The following is a 17992-nucleotide window of genomic DNA, read 5'->3' on the forward strand; positions in this document are numbered from 1 at the left end:
TTAGTTTATTTCTTCATTGTATTCAGTTTTGAGTTAGAACTAAGTATTCCATGTGTATTGTACTGTAATGGCTCAGAATTTAGCAATCAGTGGGGTTAACCGCATGACGAAAATATTATACCCATATTATTGATGTATATGTCACTCATAATTACAGAAGGTTTGTGTTATCTTGGTTTTCTGCAGCATACACAGTTGTGTATATTGCAATAAATTAGGAGTATATAGTAAATTGCTCTCCATTTTAAGGATTTCTTAGATATTCGTGAGCTTTTGTTTAAATTTGGGAAATCGGTGCTGGATGTAGTCCTCAGCCCGAATAATTAGCCAGTTGTCAGGGGCAATCGTCACAGATTGTAATGCTGATGGTATGTCAGGAATTCATGGTTTAATTTCATAGTGAGTACAGGTTATAGTCACTTAAATGTCCCTTTTGTTGAGTAGTCCCTACTAAAATCTAATAGTAGCATGGATCGATTGATTTAGTCCATGTGCGTTATTTATGTTGGCGGATTGGTAATTTGTGTAATGGAATAATTGAAAATCAACTTTTACGTTGCTTAGATACGCCTTGTGATGTTGCTATTGTTCTAAATATGGTGGAAGGTTATATGCAAATGAGGCTGAAAATCATGGTTTAACTTGCCTGTGGTAGCGCATGTAAAATAGTTACCTATTCTAGGTGATTGCGTTGCATAATTTCACAACGTGAAATGCTAGCGCTACATTCAGAAAAGGTAACAACGAGAAACCATGCAGTTGTGAAGCTGTGATGTGAATGTGTAGTTGTGATATTTGTGGTCATGCATTAATTAGAGGAAAATTATTTATTGTCTGGCAATGTCAAGTTTACGACCTAAGGTGTATATGAGTCCTTGGAAATCAGGAGAAAACAAGTGACTTCTAGCCGGACTCATGCCAGGGTTAAATTCGTTCGGTAAATAGTCCTCATGGTTTGGTTAAAACTATGTTATGCCTCGTTGTCCAGAGCTAGTTCTAAAATGGATAAGGGGATGATGTCAATCGCTTTGAAACTATACTTACATCGATGCCTATAATGATTATTTCGACAACAAATATTACTGGTTTTTGCCTTAGTTAACAGATCATCGAACGGGTACTCCAGGGCTCACCGTCAACGCCAGCCAGATTTAAATGCGTATAAGTTCTACTTCAGATGACAATTTGTACACTGTTTGATATCAGCTGTTCTTGACTTTATTTATTTATGTCATACAGGCACCGTGAAAGGAGATACGATCGTTACGGTAATAACATGAAGAGAACATACAGCTGATATAAATTCTGACGGTGCAGAAGATAAATATAATTTTCTAAATATTTGCCTACTTAAATCTGCACGACATTTGCCTTGATATCGACGATGACATGACACGCATTACTTAGTTGATATGAAATGTAACAGAAGCCGTCCTTCCGACAAACAATTCTTGAAATACGTTAAGGAAGGAGATTTCCTTTACTCCTTCTTCAGCCGACTTTGCTACCAAGAAGCCAAGTGTCTATATGGAAAATGCGAGTCATAATTGTACGTATTAAGCAGCAGCATCTTGTAAATATGCTTCTTAAAAGGAGTTTATAACACAAGTTTAATTCAGATCTTGCACTTGCAAGTTCGATGTACTTACGCTACGTGATTCTTTAAAGATTCCTGAACCAATTACATAAAATTCCTTACATGTTTGATTTTTTTGTTGTTGTTGTACAGATTAAATGCAACAATTAGATATATATCTAGTGTCAGAACCTATTTGTCGAATGAATTTCAGTAGTAAATGGGGATACCCTACGTACAATGGGAATTAGCATTACAAACCACCCTGGGACACTCTACGTACAATGGGAATTTAACATGGCGAAAAATCGTGGGTCAGATTACGTACAATGGGAATTAACATGGGAATAAATCGTGGGTTACTTTACGTACAAGGGAAATTTAACATGGCGAAAAATCGTGGGTCACTCTACGTACAAGGGGAATTTAACATGGGGAATAGAGTTTGGGCTTGTCTAGGGACAAGGGGAATTGAACATGGGAATAGAGTTTGGGCTTGTCTAGGGACAAAGGGAATTGAACATGGGGAATAGAGTTTGGGTCTGTCTAGGGACAAGGGGAATTGAACATATGGAAATTGAACATGGTGGGTCTGTATAGCGTCAAGGGGAATTGAACATGGTGGGATTGTCTAGGGACAATGATGGTAGAGGGTCAAACACAACAGAGACAGAAACATACATACACTAGTACAAGCGTGAGATTTATATATAAAGCATTACCAAGACCTGAAATCTTGCTGGGGTGTTCAAAAATTTGCATAATTGTAATGATGCTATAAATAGCTATAATCAAGGAAATGCTCAACGACAAAATGGATGTGACTAAACGTAACGTTAAAATGACGAAATTGTCCGAGAATTTAAAGGAAAATAAACATATCCCCGAAAATTAAGTTACAATGGTTTAGACTAAAATGGATAAAATTAGTAACTACTTACAATATCAACTTCTGTGACGATCATGGATAAATACCCTATGTATCTATAATCAGCTAAAATTCCTATGAAATCCCACTATCTATTTATAGCTCCAACTTGTGGGTTTTTCCTTTGGAAAATCCCACTATCTTTTTATAGCCTCAGCTTGAGTGACGTTCCTGTTTATGAATTCTAGTACATATGTATAGCTACAAAATGTGGAAATCCCCAAGTCGATATTTATAGTCTCAAAATTTCCAGCCTCAGTGACGTCACTGTACTGAACACTAGGGGATAAATGGCAACAGTGTTGCAAGTGGCTGACCTGAATACGCGCTACTGTAGGTAGATAGGTAGAGTGTATCTGATAGGGATAAAGTGAGTTTTATAGGGACAAACAGAGACCAATACACACAAACACACACACACACAACATACGCGCGCAGACTCTCTCTCTCACACACACACAAACACACAGGGAAGAGGAAAAAACAAACCCCAAAATATACTATCCACACTCAGGAGGAAGAAAAAAAAAACCAAATATACGATCTACACAACGTACGCGAACAAACACACACACACACACACACAACATACGCGCGCAGACACACACACACACACACACACACACACACACAGGGAAGAGGAAAAAACAAACCCCAAATATACTATGCACACTCGGGAGGAAGAAAAAAAACAACCAAATATACGATCTACACAACGTACGCGAACAAACACACACACACACAACATACGCGCGCACACTCATACACACACACACAGAGGGAAGAGGAAAAAACAAACCCCAAATATACTATCCACACTCGGGAGGAAGAAAAAGAAACAACCAAATATACGATCTACACAACGTACGCGAACACACACACATACACACACACACACACACAACACATACGCGCGCAGACTCACACACATACACACACACACACACACACACACACAGAGGGAAGAGGAAAAAACAAACCCCAAATATACTATCAAAACAGAAGGGAGATAATACAAACCCCAAATAAACTATCCACACAAACGTACGCGAACGCATACAAACCCGAAATATACTATCAACACAGAAGGGAGATAATACAAACCCCAAATAAACTATCCACACAAACGTACGCGAACGCATATAAACCCCAAATATACTATCAACACAGAAGGAGATAATACAAACCCCAAATAAACTATCCACACAAACGTACGCGAACGCATACAAACACAAAATATACTATCCACACAACGTCGCTAACGCATACAAACTCCAAATATGCTATCCACACTCGGGAGGAAGAACAAAAAAACAACCAAATATACGATCTACACAACGTACGCAAACACACACACACACACACACACACACACAGAGGGAAGAGGAAAAAACAAACCCCAAATATACTATCAACACAGAAGGGAGATAATACAAACCCCAAATAAACTATCCACACAAACGTACGTGAACGCATACAAACCCCAAATACACTATCAACACAGAAGGGAGATAATACAAACCCAAAATAAACTATCCACACAAACGTACGCGAACGCATACAAACCCCAAATACACTATCAACACAGAAGGGAGATAATACAAACCCCAAATAAACTATCCACACAAACGTACGCGAACGCATACAAACCCCAAATATACTATCCACACAACGTCGCTAACGCATACAAACCTCAAATATACTATCCACACTCGGGAGGAAGAAGAAGAAAAACAACCAAATATGCGATCTACACAACGTACGCGAACACACACACACACACACGCACACCACAGAGGGAAGAAGAAGAATACCATTATACACTATCCACACGCAGTGAAGAAATAACCCTTTATATATATACTATCAACAGAGAGTGAACAAAATAACCCATTATATTCCATCAACACAGAGTGAAGAATAAAAAGTTTTTTGAAAGCACCTAAGCCCTCACCTGCAATGACCAACTCTGCCAAACACCTACACACCACCCACCCCCACTCCCAACACTACAAAACCCATTTAACCCGTTATTTTATGGCATCAGTGTGTGATTTAGGAAACGTCAAGACACAAAATGATGGACGAATAGACTGACTATTGTTTACGGACTTGCATGCCTAAAGAGCGTGCGTGAAGGAAAACATCCTTCCATTTCAATTCTAACTAAAACATGATCCAGAGGGATAGAGAGAGGTGAAAGAGCACAATTTCATAAAGTGTGAGTAAAAACAAAACACGCCATCCTTATTATACAATGTCAAGACCAAGAGACACTTACGTTTTCTTTCTGGTCTATTCTCTTTTAAAAGATAGTATGAAATTTCACATCAGGGCCAACGCATCGGCTCACATTGTCAATTTTTCCATTTCCATGTTTTTACTGGCACAAGTTCTTCATCATCTTCAATTTCTTCTTCTTCTGAATCCCTCTTGTCTGTTTCGTCTTGTTTTTGTTTCTTCTCTTTTCTCGTAGGGCACTCTGAATTCCAGTGTCCTTTCTCCTGACAACGATATTAGGTATCTTGACTTTTGTCTCTCTTTCTTAGACGAAGCAGGTATTCTGGAGACAAATACCCATTTACCTTTGCAGATATAGCAAACTTCATTAGCACTTACACACTTTCGTATGACTCTCATCAAATCAACGACCAAAAGAGTAAGTTTTGTTGCCACTTTCGCATGTGAATTATGCTTTCGTATGACTTTTAGCAAATATTTGACCAGCAGGTCGATCTGTGCTGACTCTTCCATCTTCTTGATTGTTTGAGAGCGGAATGAATACTTTGACGCTAAGACACTCTCCTTATATACATGGACCTGCTGCGTATGAAACCTAGTCAAATGTAATTTTGCAATAAGATGAAACGATTTCATTGAGGAAGTAAAAAGCAATGATGTACCGTATCGCCTCACACAAAACCTGAAGTTTTAGTTCAAATCCGTGTCAGCGATTTCGAAGACGACATAACTGAGCTTTAATCAATGCTCTCCAATTATGCCACAAAACCACGAGTCTTGATTCACGCCAAAAGAAATTTCGTTCGGTCCATAAAAAATAGTATCACATCTGAGAAACGCAAAAACGAACTTCCAGAAAACTGAGAACGACGGCTTACACCTACAACGTAAATGTGTGAGTTCAAGTAGTGCGTAAAACTTAGTCAAATTAAATTTTTATAGTCAAGACGAAACGATCTCTTTTCGAACAAGAAAGCAGACACCAAGCGACAATGGCGATCTGTGTCACACAACACTTTTCAAAATGTATATTATCAGAGGTTTGTTCTAGCGATCTGCACGGTTAAATTAAATGTTGATGTAGTTTGCAATAAGACGGACACAATTTCCATGGGATCGCCCATGGTACGATTGTTCGTGCATTAGTTTAATTTTTAAAAATATTTTTTTATATAAATCGCCTATAGGATAGACCCAGTAAAGCATGACCATTTTCGTCACTGTCTGAATAGCTACTCAAGTCAATTCGAAGCGAACGCGGTAAGAAAATAAGTATAGCCAATGAAATGGCTTACAACGGGTGATGCATTGTTTTGTTCTAGGGCTGTGTGGCATAATAATCCCTATGTTCTTGCGTTGTTACCATTACAGTGCAGACAGACTGAAATGTGAACTTACAAGCCCTCTTTGTGTGTGTTGTACCATTTCCTCTTACCACATCAAAATACTGAGCGTCACAGTATTGGTTCGCGTTTTCAAGCTGACCATTTTTTTAGATCTCACTTAAACATTTCGACATAAACACTCACATCGGTAGAGACAGAACAGACGTGTTACAGTACTGAGGGGCATGTTATCTTTTCTTTTTCAAACTAATAAATTTGGGGTTTGTATGAAGTAAAGAACCGAAAGTACAGTGAAACTCAAGGATGATGACCCAATCTGTCTGTCTATTGATGCGTGTATTTACTTAAGAAGAAATATGACCTCTAAAACACAAAAAGATACGGCAAGCATGATTAGATTAAACACAACGATGTTTTCCTTCACGCCCGTGTAATTTAGAGTTTTAATCGTCTTTGAAGACAAACTTGGTCTCCTTTTGTAGGGCTTGAAATAATAAAAAAACTGAAAAATCTTAAGCACTTTGCTATAGATAATTTCATCAACAGACCAAACAACATAAATACCGCTACAACAATAGAAAGCCTTAAATCTTCTATCAAAAAGAAATGCATGAAAAAAATTAAAGATTAACGATAACCAACCAATGAAACCGAATTTAACAAAGGCAATGACATGTGAAGAAATGCCTCTCACTTTGGAAAGGTAGGCGAATGTACTCTGTCATGCACCGTCAACTTGAAAAAAATTATAAACAGAGAGAAACCTGAATTCAAAATTCAGTTGTTTCTTTTTCTTCAAAATTATTTCGTTTCTTTTTTCTTTTTTTTTTTTTTTGGAACAAATCTAAGCACTAATATAAAGTGGAAAAGGGAAAATGCACATACAAGCTTTGATATTTCTGAAAAAGGAGGGGATATTCCTAATGTTCATAACCACCTATATATGCTTGGACTTGTCTGTGACTTATCCACAAAACAAGATATACATATTTCTGGTCAAGCTGCAAGTGTGTGCGTGTTTTTGAAAATGGTAAAAATTGGATATACAATTTTCTCGTGACACTTATAAAGTGAAGAGTCTGTGCAAGTGTCAAAAGCCAAAGTCATATAAGTTTTGTATTTTGTACGGCTTGTAAAGATTTCTACTTTAGAAAATGTGAAGTAACACAAGTTATTATCACAAACAGAAGTGGAACATAGGGGCTTGCAAGAAAGAAAATAACTCAGACAGTTGGTGTCATCAAGAGTGCTAGAGACGGTACCCGAACTTGCTTGCCTGCTTACTTGAATTAAAGTGATTTTCGCTGTAATGGAGCATGTATCACTGGTGTAATAACGCACCGCGTGATTTTTAATTATTCCTGGGGAAGGAAAGAGAGCCTCATCCCCCAGGCTTTTATGTACTCAGAGACTATTTTTAAATTTAGCCACTCAGGTGTAGGACTAACTAGTCCTTAACAACCTGACTGAAAGACTTTAAACATGAGTGGGAATTGTCTCACCACACACTCATTTTTCTGTCCGAGCGTGGTAAAGGAGGAAAAAGGTGCTCAGCAAGACAGCCATGGATGTTAAGTACTCACCAAAACGCTAGCCCGTACTTATTTCAAATCAAGTCCCGTTTTTGCTAATGGACAATAAAAGGTACCAATAATGTGTTAACCACCTGTGCAATTAGTTCAAATCTAACGAGTCTGTTAAATTTCCTACTTCCTAACATATCTGTCTAATATTAGTACTTAGTGTACATAAAAATAGCCATACTGATCTTATTTTAAATTATTATGTCTAAGCGACATATACCAGTTTGGTCACTGTTAGGTTTAAAAAGTTAAGTTTGTTGTGTTGTTCCAATGGGTCAAGTTTGTTTCGAGAATAGTTTAGTGAAGGAGGGATACCAAGCCAAATATGGTTCCCTATTTAATAAAAAGCAATCTTTTGGAGCCCTAAAAAAAGTCTGTTTTTTCTGTTAGAAGGTAACACGTCTCTCTTTTGCTTTCACGTTCTTTCCCGCACTCCTAGTCTCATGATTCTTGATATCAGGAAATGCGTAGCCATGATGGGCGGTAATGTAAGCAGCGGTTTCTACCAGTTGACTGAGGGGGTATCCAGTGTAGGCTTGTCTGTAGAATTGGGGAAGAACTCTGACCCCTAATCCCCATTGAGAAGGTCTTGGTTTAAAGGTGTCTAGAGATTTGTAGGCAACGTATTGTATGGCTGTAATAAACTGCCCTGCTATGTTGACGTCATACAATGCTTGATCTAGCCCCATTTCGGTGTACTTCTCAACGAGGGTCAGCGTCCCCCTCCTCCTCAACCGCCTCAATTTCCTCTTCTGGTTCTGATACTAATTCTTCAGTTGAGGTAGATAGTTTCAAATCCGCTGCTATGGTGTCTGTCGCTGTTATTGTTGTTGTGGTTGTTCTTTCAGCTGAGATTGCCTGTAGTATCGGAGTGAGAAAAGAACGTAGTGCCTCCGATAATTACAGGCGGTTGAGTGCGGGAAAGAACGTGAAAGCAAAAGAGAGACGTGTTACCTTCTAACAGAAAAAACAGACTTTTTTTTAGGGCTCCAAAAGATTGCTTTTTATTAAATAGGGAACCATATTTGGCTTGGTATCCCTCCTTGACTAAACTATTCTCGAAACAAACTTGACCCATTGGAACACCACAACAAACTTAACTTTTTAAACCTAACAGTGACCAAACTGGTATATGTCGCTTAGACATAATAATTTAAAATAAGATCAGTATGGCTATTTTTATGTACACTAAGTACTAATATTAGACAGATATGTTAGGAAGTAGGAAATTTAACAGACTCGTTAGATTTGAACTAATTGCACAGGCGGTTAACACATTATTGGTACCTTTTATTGTCCATTAGCAAAAACGGGACTTGATTTGAAATAAGTACGGGCTAGCGTTTTGGTGAGTACTTAACATCCATGGCTGTCTTGCTGAGCACCTTTTTCCTCCTTTACCACGCTCGGACAGAAAAATGAGTGTGTGGTGAGACAATTCCCACTCATGTTTAAAGTCTTTCAGTCAGGTTGTTAAGGACTAGTTAGTCCTACACCTGAGTGGCTAAATTTAAAAATAGTCTGTGAGTACATAAAAGCCTGGGGGATGAGGCTCTCTTTCCTTCCCCAGGAATAATTAAAAATCACGCGGTGCGTTATTAAGCCAGTGATACATACTCCATTACAGCGAAAATCACTTTAATTCAAGTAAGCAGGCAAGCAAGTTCGGGTACCGTCTCTAGCACTCTTGATGACACCAACCGTCTGTTATTTTCTTTCTTGCAAGCCCCTATGTTCCACTTCTGTTTGTGATAATAACTTGTGATACTTCACATTTTCTAAAGTAGAAATCTTTACAAGCCGTACAAAATACAAAACTTATATGACTTTGGCTTTTGACACTTGCACAGACTCTTCACTTTATAAGTGTCACGAGAAAATTGTATATCCAATTTTTACCATTTTCAAAAACACGCACACACTTGCAGCTTGACCAGAAATATGTATATCTTGTTTTGTGGATAAGTCACAGACAAGTCCAAGCATATATATGTGGTTATGAACATTAGGAATATCCCCTCCTTTTTTCAGAAATATCAAAGCTTGTATGTGCATTTTCCCTTTTCCACTCTATATTAGTGCTTAGATTTGTTCCAAAAAAAAAAAAAAAAAAGAAAAAAGAAACGAAATAATTTTGAAGAAAAAGAAACAACTGAATTTTGAATTCAGGTTTCTCTCTGTTTATAATTTTTTTCAAGTTGACGGTGCATGACAGAGTACATTCGCCTACCTTTCCAAAGTGAGAGGCATTTCTTCACATGTCATTGCCTTTGTTAAATTCGGTTTCATTGGTTAGTTATCGTTAATCTTTAATTTTTTTCACGCATTTCTTTTTGATAGAAGATTTAAGGCTTTCTATTGTTGTAACGGTATTTATGTTGTTTGGTCTGTTGATGAAATTATCTATAGCAAAGTGCTTAAGATTTTTCAGTTTTTTTATTATTTCAAGCCCTACAAAAGGAGACCAAGTTTGTCTTCAAAGACGATTAAAACTCTAAATTACACGGGCGTGAAGGAAAACATCGTTGTGTTTAATCTAATCATGCTTGCCGTATCTTTTTGTGTTTTAGAGGTCATATTTCTTCTTAAGTAAATACACGCATCAATAGACAGACAGATTGGGTCATCATCCTTGAGTTTCACTGTACTTTCGGTTCTTTACTTCATACAAACCCCAAATTTATTAGTTTGAAAAAGAAAAGATAACATGCCCCTCAGTACTGTAACACGTCTGTTCTGACTCTACCGATGTGAGTGTTTATGTCGAAATGTTTAAGTGAGATCTAAAAAAATGGTCAGCTTGAAAACGCGAACCAATACTGTGACGCTCAGTATTTTGATGTGGTAAGAGGAAATGGTACAACACACACAAAGAGGGCTTGTAAGTTCACATTTCAGTCTGTCTGCACTGTAATGGTAACAACGCAAGAACATAGGGATTATTATGCCACACAGCCCTAGAACAAAACAATGCATCACCCGTTGTAAGCCATTTCATTGGCTATACTTATTTTCTTACCGCGTTCGCTTCGAATTAACTTGAGTAGCTATTCAGACAGTGACGAGAATGGCCATGCTTTACTGAGTCTATCCTATAGGCGATTTATATAAAAAAATATTTTTAAAAATTGAACTAATGCACGAACAATCGTACCATGGGCGATCCCATGGAAATTGTGTCCGTCTTATTGCAAACTACATCAACATTGAATTTAACCGTGCAGATCGCTAGAACAAACCTCTGATAATATACATTTTGAAAAGTGTTGTGTGACACGGATCGCCATTGTCGCTTGGTGTCTGCTTTCTTGTTCGAAAAGAGATCGTTTCGTCTTGACTATAAAAATTTAATTTGACTAAGTTTTATGCACTACTTGAACTCACACATTTACGTTGTAGGTGTAAGCCGTCGTTCTCAGTTTTCTGGAAGTTCGTTTTTGCGTTTCTCAGATGTGATACTATTTTTTATGGACCGAACGAAATTTCTTTTGGCGTGAATCAAGACTCGTGGTTTTGTGGCATAATTGGAGAGCATTGATTAAAGCTCAGTTATGTCGTCTTCGAAATCGCTGACACGGATTTGAACTAAAACTTCAGGTTTTGTGTGAGGCGATACGGTACATCATTGCTTTTTACTTCCTCAATGAAATCGTTTCATCTTATTGCAAAATTACATTTGACTAGGTTTCATACGCAGCAGGTCCATGTATATAAGGAGAGTGTCTTAGCGTCAAAGTATTCATTCTGCTCTCAAACGATCAAGAAGATGGAAGAGTCAGCACAGATCGACCTGCTGGTCAAATATTTGCTAAAAGTCATACGAAAGCATAATTCACATGCGAAAGTGGCAACAAAACTTACTCTTTTGGTAGTTGATTTGATGAGAATCATACGAAAGTGTGTAAGTGCTAATGAAGTTTGCTATATCTGCAAAGGTAAATGGGTATTTGTCTCCAGAATACCTGCTTCGTCTAAGAAAGAGAGACAAAAGTCAAGATACCTAATATCGTTGTCAGGAGAAAGGACACTGGAATTCAGAGTGCCCTACGAGAAAAGAGAAGAAACAAAAACAAGACGAAACAGAGAAGAGGGATTCAGAAGAAGAAGAAATTGAAGATGATGAAGAACTTGTGCCAGTAAAAACATGGAAATGGAAAAATTGACAATGTGAGCCGATGCGTTGGCCCTGATGTGAAATTTCATACTACCTTCTAAAAGAGAATAGACCAGAAAGAAAACGTAAGTGTCTCTTGGTCTTGACATTGTATAATAAGGATGGCGTGTTTTGTTTTTACACACACTTTATGAAATTGTGCTCTTTCACCTCTCTCTATCCCTCTGGATCATGTTTTAGTTAGAATTGAAATGGAAGGATGTTTTCCTTCACGCACGCTCTTTAGGCATGCAAGTCCGTAAACAATAGTCAGTCTATTCGTCCATCATTTTGTGTCTTGATGTTTCCTAAATCACACACTGATGCCATAAAATAACGGGTTAAATGGGTTTTGTAGTGTTGGGAGTGGGGGTGGGTGGGGTGTAGGTGTTTGGCAGAGTTGGTCATTGCAGGTGAGGGCTTAGGTGCTTTCAAAAAACTTTTTCTTCTTCACTCTGTGTTGATGGAAAATAATGGGTTATTTTCTTCACTCTCTGTTGATAGTATATATATAAAGGGTTATTTCTTCACTGCGTGTGGATAGTGTATAATGGTTTTCTTCTTCTTCCCTCTGTGGTGTGCGTGTATGTGTGTGTGTGTGTATTCGCGTACGTTGTGTAGATCGCATATTTGGTTGTTTTTCTTCTTCTTCCTCCCGAGTGTGGATAGTATATTTGCGGTTTGTATGCGTTAGCGACGTTGTGTGGATAGTATATTTGGGGTTTGTATGCGTTCGCGTACGTTTGTGTGGATAGTTTATTTTGGGTTTGTATTATCTCCCTTCTGTGTTGATAGTGTATTTGGGGTTTGTATGCGTTCGCGTACGTTTGTGTGGATAGTTTGTTTTGGGTTTGTATTATCTCCCTTCTGTGTTGATAGTGTATTTGGGGTTTGTATGCGTTCGCGTACGTTTGTGTGGATAGTTTATTTGGGGTTTGTATTATCTCCCTTCTGTGTTGATAGTATATTTGGGGTTTGTATGCGTTCGCGTACGTTTGTGTGGATAGTTTATTTGGGGTTTGTATTATCTCCCTTCTGTGTTGATAGTATATTTGGGGTTTGTTATTTCCTCTTCCCTCTGTGTGTGTGTGTGTGTGTGTGTGTGTGTGTGTTCGCGTACGTTGTGTAGATCGTATATTTGGTTGTTTTTTCTTCTTCCTCCCGAGTGTGGATAGCATATTTGGAGTTTGTATGCGTTAGCGACGTTGTGTGGATAGTATATTTTGTGTTTGTATGCGTTCGCGTACGTTTGTGTGGATAGTTTATTTGGGGTTTGTATTATCTCCTTCTGTGTTGATAGTATATTTGGGGTTTGTATGCGTTCGCGTACGTTTGTGTGGATAGTTTATTTGGGGTTTGTATTATCTCCCTTCTGTGTTTTGATAGTATATTTGGGGTTTGTTTTATCCTCTTCCCTCTGTGTGTGTGTGTCTGTTCGCGTACGTTGTGTAGATCGTATATTTGGTTGTTTTTTTTTCTTCCTCCCGAGTGTGGACAGTATATTTGGGGTTTGTTTTTTCCTCTTCCCTCTGTGTGTGTCTGTGTGTGTGAGTCTGCGCGCGTATGTTTTGTGTGTGTCTGTGTGTGTGTGTGTGTGTATGTGTGTGTGTTCGCGTACGTTGTGTAGATCGTATATTTGGTTGTTTTTTTTTTCTTCCTCCCGAGTGTGGATAGTATATTTGGGGTTTGTTTTTTCCTCTTCCCTCTGTGTGTGTGTGTGTGTGTGTGTGAGTCTGCGCGCGTATGTTGTGTGTGTGTGTGTGTGTGTGTGTGTGTGTGTTGTCGTACGTTGTGTAGATCGTATATTTGGTTGTTTTTTTTCTTCCTCCCGAGTGTGGATAGTATATTTGGGGTTTGTTTTTTCCTCTTCCCTGTGTGTGTTTGTGTGTGTGTGTGTGTGTGTGTTTGTTCGCGTACGTTGTGTAGATCGTATATTTGGTTGTTTTTTTTTTTTCCTCCCGAGTGTGGATAGTATATTTTGGGGTTTGATTTTTCCTCTTCCCTGTGTGTGTGTGTGTGTGTGTGTGTGTGTGAGTCTGCGCGCGTATGTTGTGTGTGTGTGTGTGTGTGTGTGTGTGTGTTTGTTCGCGTACGTTGTGTAGATCGTATATTTGGTTGTTTTTTTTCTTCCTCCCGAGTGTGGATAGTATATTTGGGGTTTGTTTTTTCCTCTTCCCTGTGTGTGTGTGTGTGTGTGTGTGTGTGTGTGAGAGAGAGTCTGCGCGCGTATGTTGTGTGTGTGTATGTGTGTATTGATCTCTGTTTGTCCCTATAAAACTCACTTTATCCCTATCAGATACACTCTACCTACCTACCTACAGTAGCGCGTATTCAGGTCAGCCACTTGCAACACTGTTGCCATTTATCCCCTAGTGTTCAGTACAGTGACGTCACTGAGGCTGGAAATTTTGAGACTATAAATATCGACTTGGGGATTTCCACATTTTGTTGCTATACATATATACTAGAATTCATAAACAGGAACGTCACTCAAGCTGAGGCTATAAAAAGATAGTGGGATTTTCCAAAGGAAAAACCCACAAGTTGGAGCTATAAATAGATAGTGGGATTTCATAGGAATTTTAGCTGATTATAGATACATAGGGTATTTATCCATGATCGTCACAGAAGTTGATATTGTAAGTAGTTACTAATTTTATCCATTTTAGTCTAAACCATTGTAACTTAATTTTCGGGGATATGTTTATTTTCCTTTAAATTCTCGGACAATTTCGTCATTTTAACGTTACGTTTAGTCACATCCATTTTGTCGTTGAGCATTTCCTTGATTATAGCTATTTATAGCATCATTACAATTATGCAAATTTTTGAACACCCCAGCAAGATTTCAGGTCTTGGTAATGCTTTATATATAAATCTCACGCTTGTACTAGTGTATGTCTGTTTCTGTCTCTGTTGTGTTTGACCCTCTACCATCATTGTCCCTAGACAATCCCACCATGTTCAATTCCCCTTGACGCTATACAGACCCACCATGTTCAATTTCCATATGTTCAATTCCCCTTGTCCCTAGACAGACCCAAACTCTATTCCCCATGTTCAATTCCCTTTGTCCCTAGACAAGCCCAAACTCTATTCCCATGTTCAATTCCCCTTGTCCCTAGACAAGCCCAAACTCTATTCCCCATGTTAAATTCCCCTTGTACGTAGAGTGACCCACGATTTTTCGCCATGTTAAATTTCCCTTGTACGTAAAGTAACCCACGATTTATTCCCATGTTAATTCCCATTGTACGTAATCTGATCCACGATTTTTCGCCATGTTAAATTCCCATTGTACGTAGAGTGTCCCAGGGTGGTTTGTAATGCTAATTCCCATTGTACGTAGGGTATCCCTATTTACTACTAATTTCTCACTAAATTTATTTCGTCTTTGATTTATTAGGCAGTATCAACGTCTGATATAAAACTACACATTATGTCCTAAATAGATCCTTGAAGCTGAGACAGTTTCCGATGAGCAGTGGAGGAAATGTGTAGCGATGGCAGACTTTACTTTGACAAATGTTATTGACGATGACAGCTTGACTGTGAATGAGTTATAAGGGGTGGATGTACGGTGGGCCAAACCAAAGAGAGGTTATACGGTCTATAAACATAATGTCAATAGACTATGTAATATACAGCGTACATTTAAGAAAACAGAACACATTTGTTGTTAGCACATTTATTTAATTCTAGCTCACAAGATGATGTAATATGCAAAATTGTAAAATCCATTTTGCCATATTTACTTGGGTGAATATAAAGAGCAAAATCATTTTGTAAGTTGTTAATGACTGGATCGCATTTATTGACACTGTTTTATGAATGCCGTAATGTACTTGTGCTCTGTAGACCACGTGCCTTATACAGTTTCTTCGAAGACATAAATAGGCATGAAATTTGTACATTAAAAATGCCAACATTTGCTTTATCTCTTGCTTTTGATTCATTTTTACCTCACATAGATGCTACGTCGCTGAGTTGGGCATCGACAACGACTACTTCATCACCTGGTTTATCTGGTAAGCACCATTACAATTCACATTATGTAATGAATTTATGACATCGTAACAAACAAAGTGTTTCCGTAAATATAGCACGCACTGTGTCATCTTAATATAAAATAGTTATATATTTGCTATATTAATCTCCTTATACGACTCCATGGTCTTAAACAAAGTAACAGAAAGAAAGCAGAACTAACACGTATAATTGTAAAATGTGACACCAATTTTAATCCTCTGAGTTATAAATTGAAATTTAATAGGAATGTTATTGGGAACTTAATCCAAAACAATCTTAAATGTTATTTATACATTACAACTGCCAACATTTGATTTATCGCCTGTTTTTAATTTAATTTGTACCTCACAATAGATGCTACGTCCTTGACTTGGGAATCCACAATGATTATTCAATATTTATCCGCACATGGATTATCTGGTAAGACGCTTTACAATTCACATTATGTAATGAATTATGATATTCTACTCTTGTTACGCTTCATGTATTTTGCTTCCAATTTTATTTTCGCAGACTACTTTCCTAACAATTTTATTCTCATTTTGGACTACATCGGAGCGATTTATCAAATGGACATAAATAATCAAACCTATGAAGAAATTCCAATACAAAAAGCACTAGCCTCTTATGACATCGACTACGACCCGATCGATGGAGTTATATTCAGAAATGAGTTCACCGATGGGGGTCTTCGACAGATTTCGTCAGTATCACTATATGGAATCAACAAAAAGACCATACACTCCTTCAACAGCAGTAAGTTGCTTAGAGTTCTAAAGGAAGCAAAATATACTTCGATAATTCTATTATGTAAAATTACCGTTTTTTACAATTAATTTTCTTTACAGTGAAAATGCAATTATAGTGTGCGGATTAAGGTCTTTTATTTTACTTTCAATAGAGGCCCCATACATTTATTAGGTTCTGTCTTTATTGTTTAAATAACAAACATAGATGAAAAATATGGTGTCCACATTATTATTAGATTATTAGATGAATACGGAAGATCGGACGTCAGATCGACCTGGGATGTGACCCCCCACCCCCACACACACACATATATATATATATATAGATAGATAGATAGATAGATAGATTTATAGTGACAATAGTATCATAATTGACAATCATAATAAACTATAACATTTTTGCTATAAAATTATTAGCCTTTTTCTGACTTGTAGGGTATTTTTTCCATAGAATTAGGACTTATATACATATATCAATAATGCAGTAATTGGGATCGGTAACTATTGATTGTCATGTGAATCGGGTTCCAGAGAAGACACAATGAAGTACAAGTCAACGTTATCCTAATGATTTGCTTGTATATGAAACAAACGTGTCAGGAAAATAAAGTTATTGATGATTAAATTTAGTGGGTAAATTCTTAAAATGCACTTTTTTAATCTGTTCTCAGAGTGCCAGTTTTACTCCAACATTTTCTTTGCATTTAGCCTGTCTTTTGGGTTATATAAAGATCAAACATTTTCAATAAATATCAAAGTTTTGACAGACGCTGCCCATGCAGTGCACAACTTTGTCCATTCATGTAGATTTTCTTTTCTACAATTCTCGACATTATAATTTGCTTAAGTCATATTGCCTATAAACTGCTTTATTGCACATACAATTTCTATATGTATAGTACGCATCGTTTCAAAACATAAAGCATACAATATAAGACAGATTCACATCACGTTTAATGTTGCCATGCATAATGTAATGTACGCGCACACACACACACACACAAAAAACAAAAAACAAAATAAAAACAATTGATCATCAAAATGAAACAGTTCCGAGTTTGCATTACCATCGAAGGGTCATTTTGTTTGGAAGAAAAAAACAAACATGCATGCGCGATTTGAGGTAAATATTGGCATTTTAGAACTGCGACTTCCTATATTTTATCGGATCACATTTTGAAAATGAATATCAGATAGAACATTATATTTGAGCACATTTCAACATGTATGTATAATTAAGGCACATATGTTGGACACATTGGGCACAGTTGGATTACATTACAGCCACATGTACTGAATTTTGAGGGAAAGTTGAACGGTGAGGTAATAATACTAAAGCTCTGTTAAAAAAATGACACAAAAATGAAAGTTACTTTGTCAGTTATAT

At 37.4% G+C, this 17992-nt stretch overlaps 1 protein-coding gene across 2 annotated transcripts in view; it reads left to right on the forward strand.

Annotated features, from left to right (window-relative positions):
- Positions 1-17992, forward strand: part of LOC149791216 (low-density lipoprotein receptor-related protein 6-like) — a 79314-nt gene that overhangs the window by 22612 nt on the left and 38710 nt on the right. For both annotated transcript variants that reach the window (XM_089969155.1, XM_089969156.1), the window contains exons 8-9: positions 15799-15855; positions 16370-16612. In XM_089969155.1, the coding sequence (XP_089825281.1) occupies positions 15799-15855; positions 16370-16612 (300 nt within the window). The remainder of the gene's footprint in view (positions 1-15798; positions 15856-16369; positions 16613-17992) is intronic.

This window comes from Sinohyriopsis cumingii, chromosome 9 (genome assembly GCF_028554795.1).
Source record: "Sinohyriopsis cumingii isolate HCF-2022 chromosome 9, ASM2855479v2, whole genome shotgun sequence".
Classification (NCBI taxonomy): Eukaryota; Metazoa; Mollusca; class Bivalvia; order Unionida; family Unionidae; genus Sinohyriopsis; species Sinohyriopsis cumingii.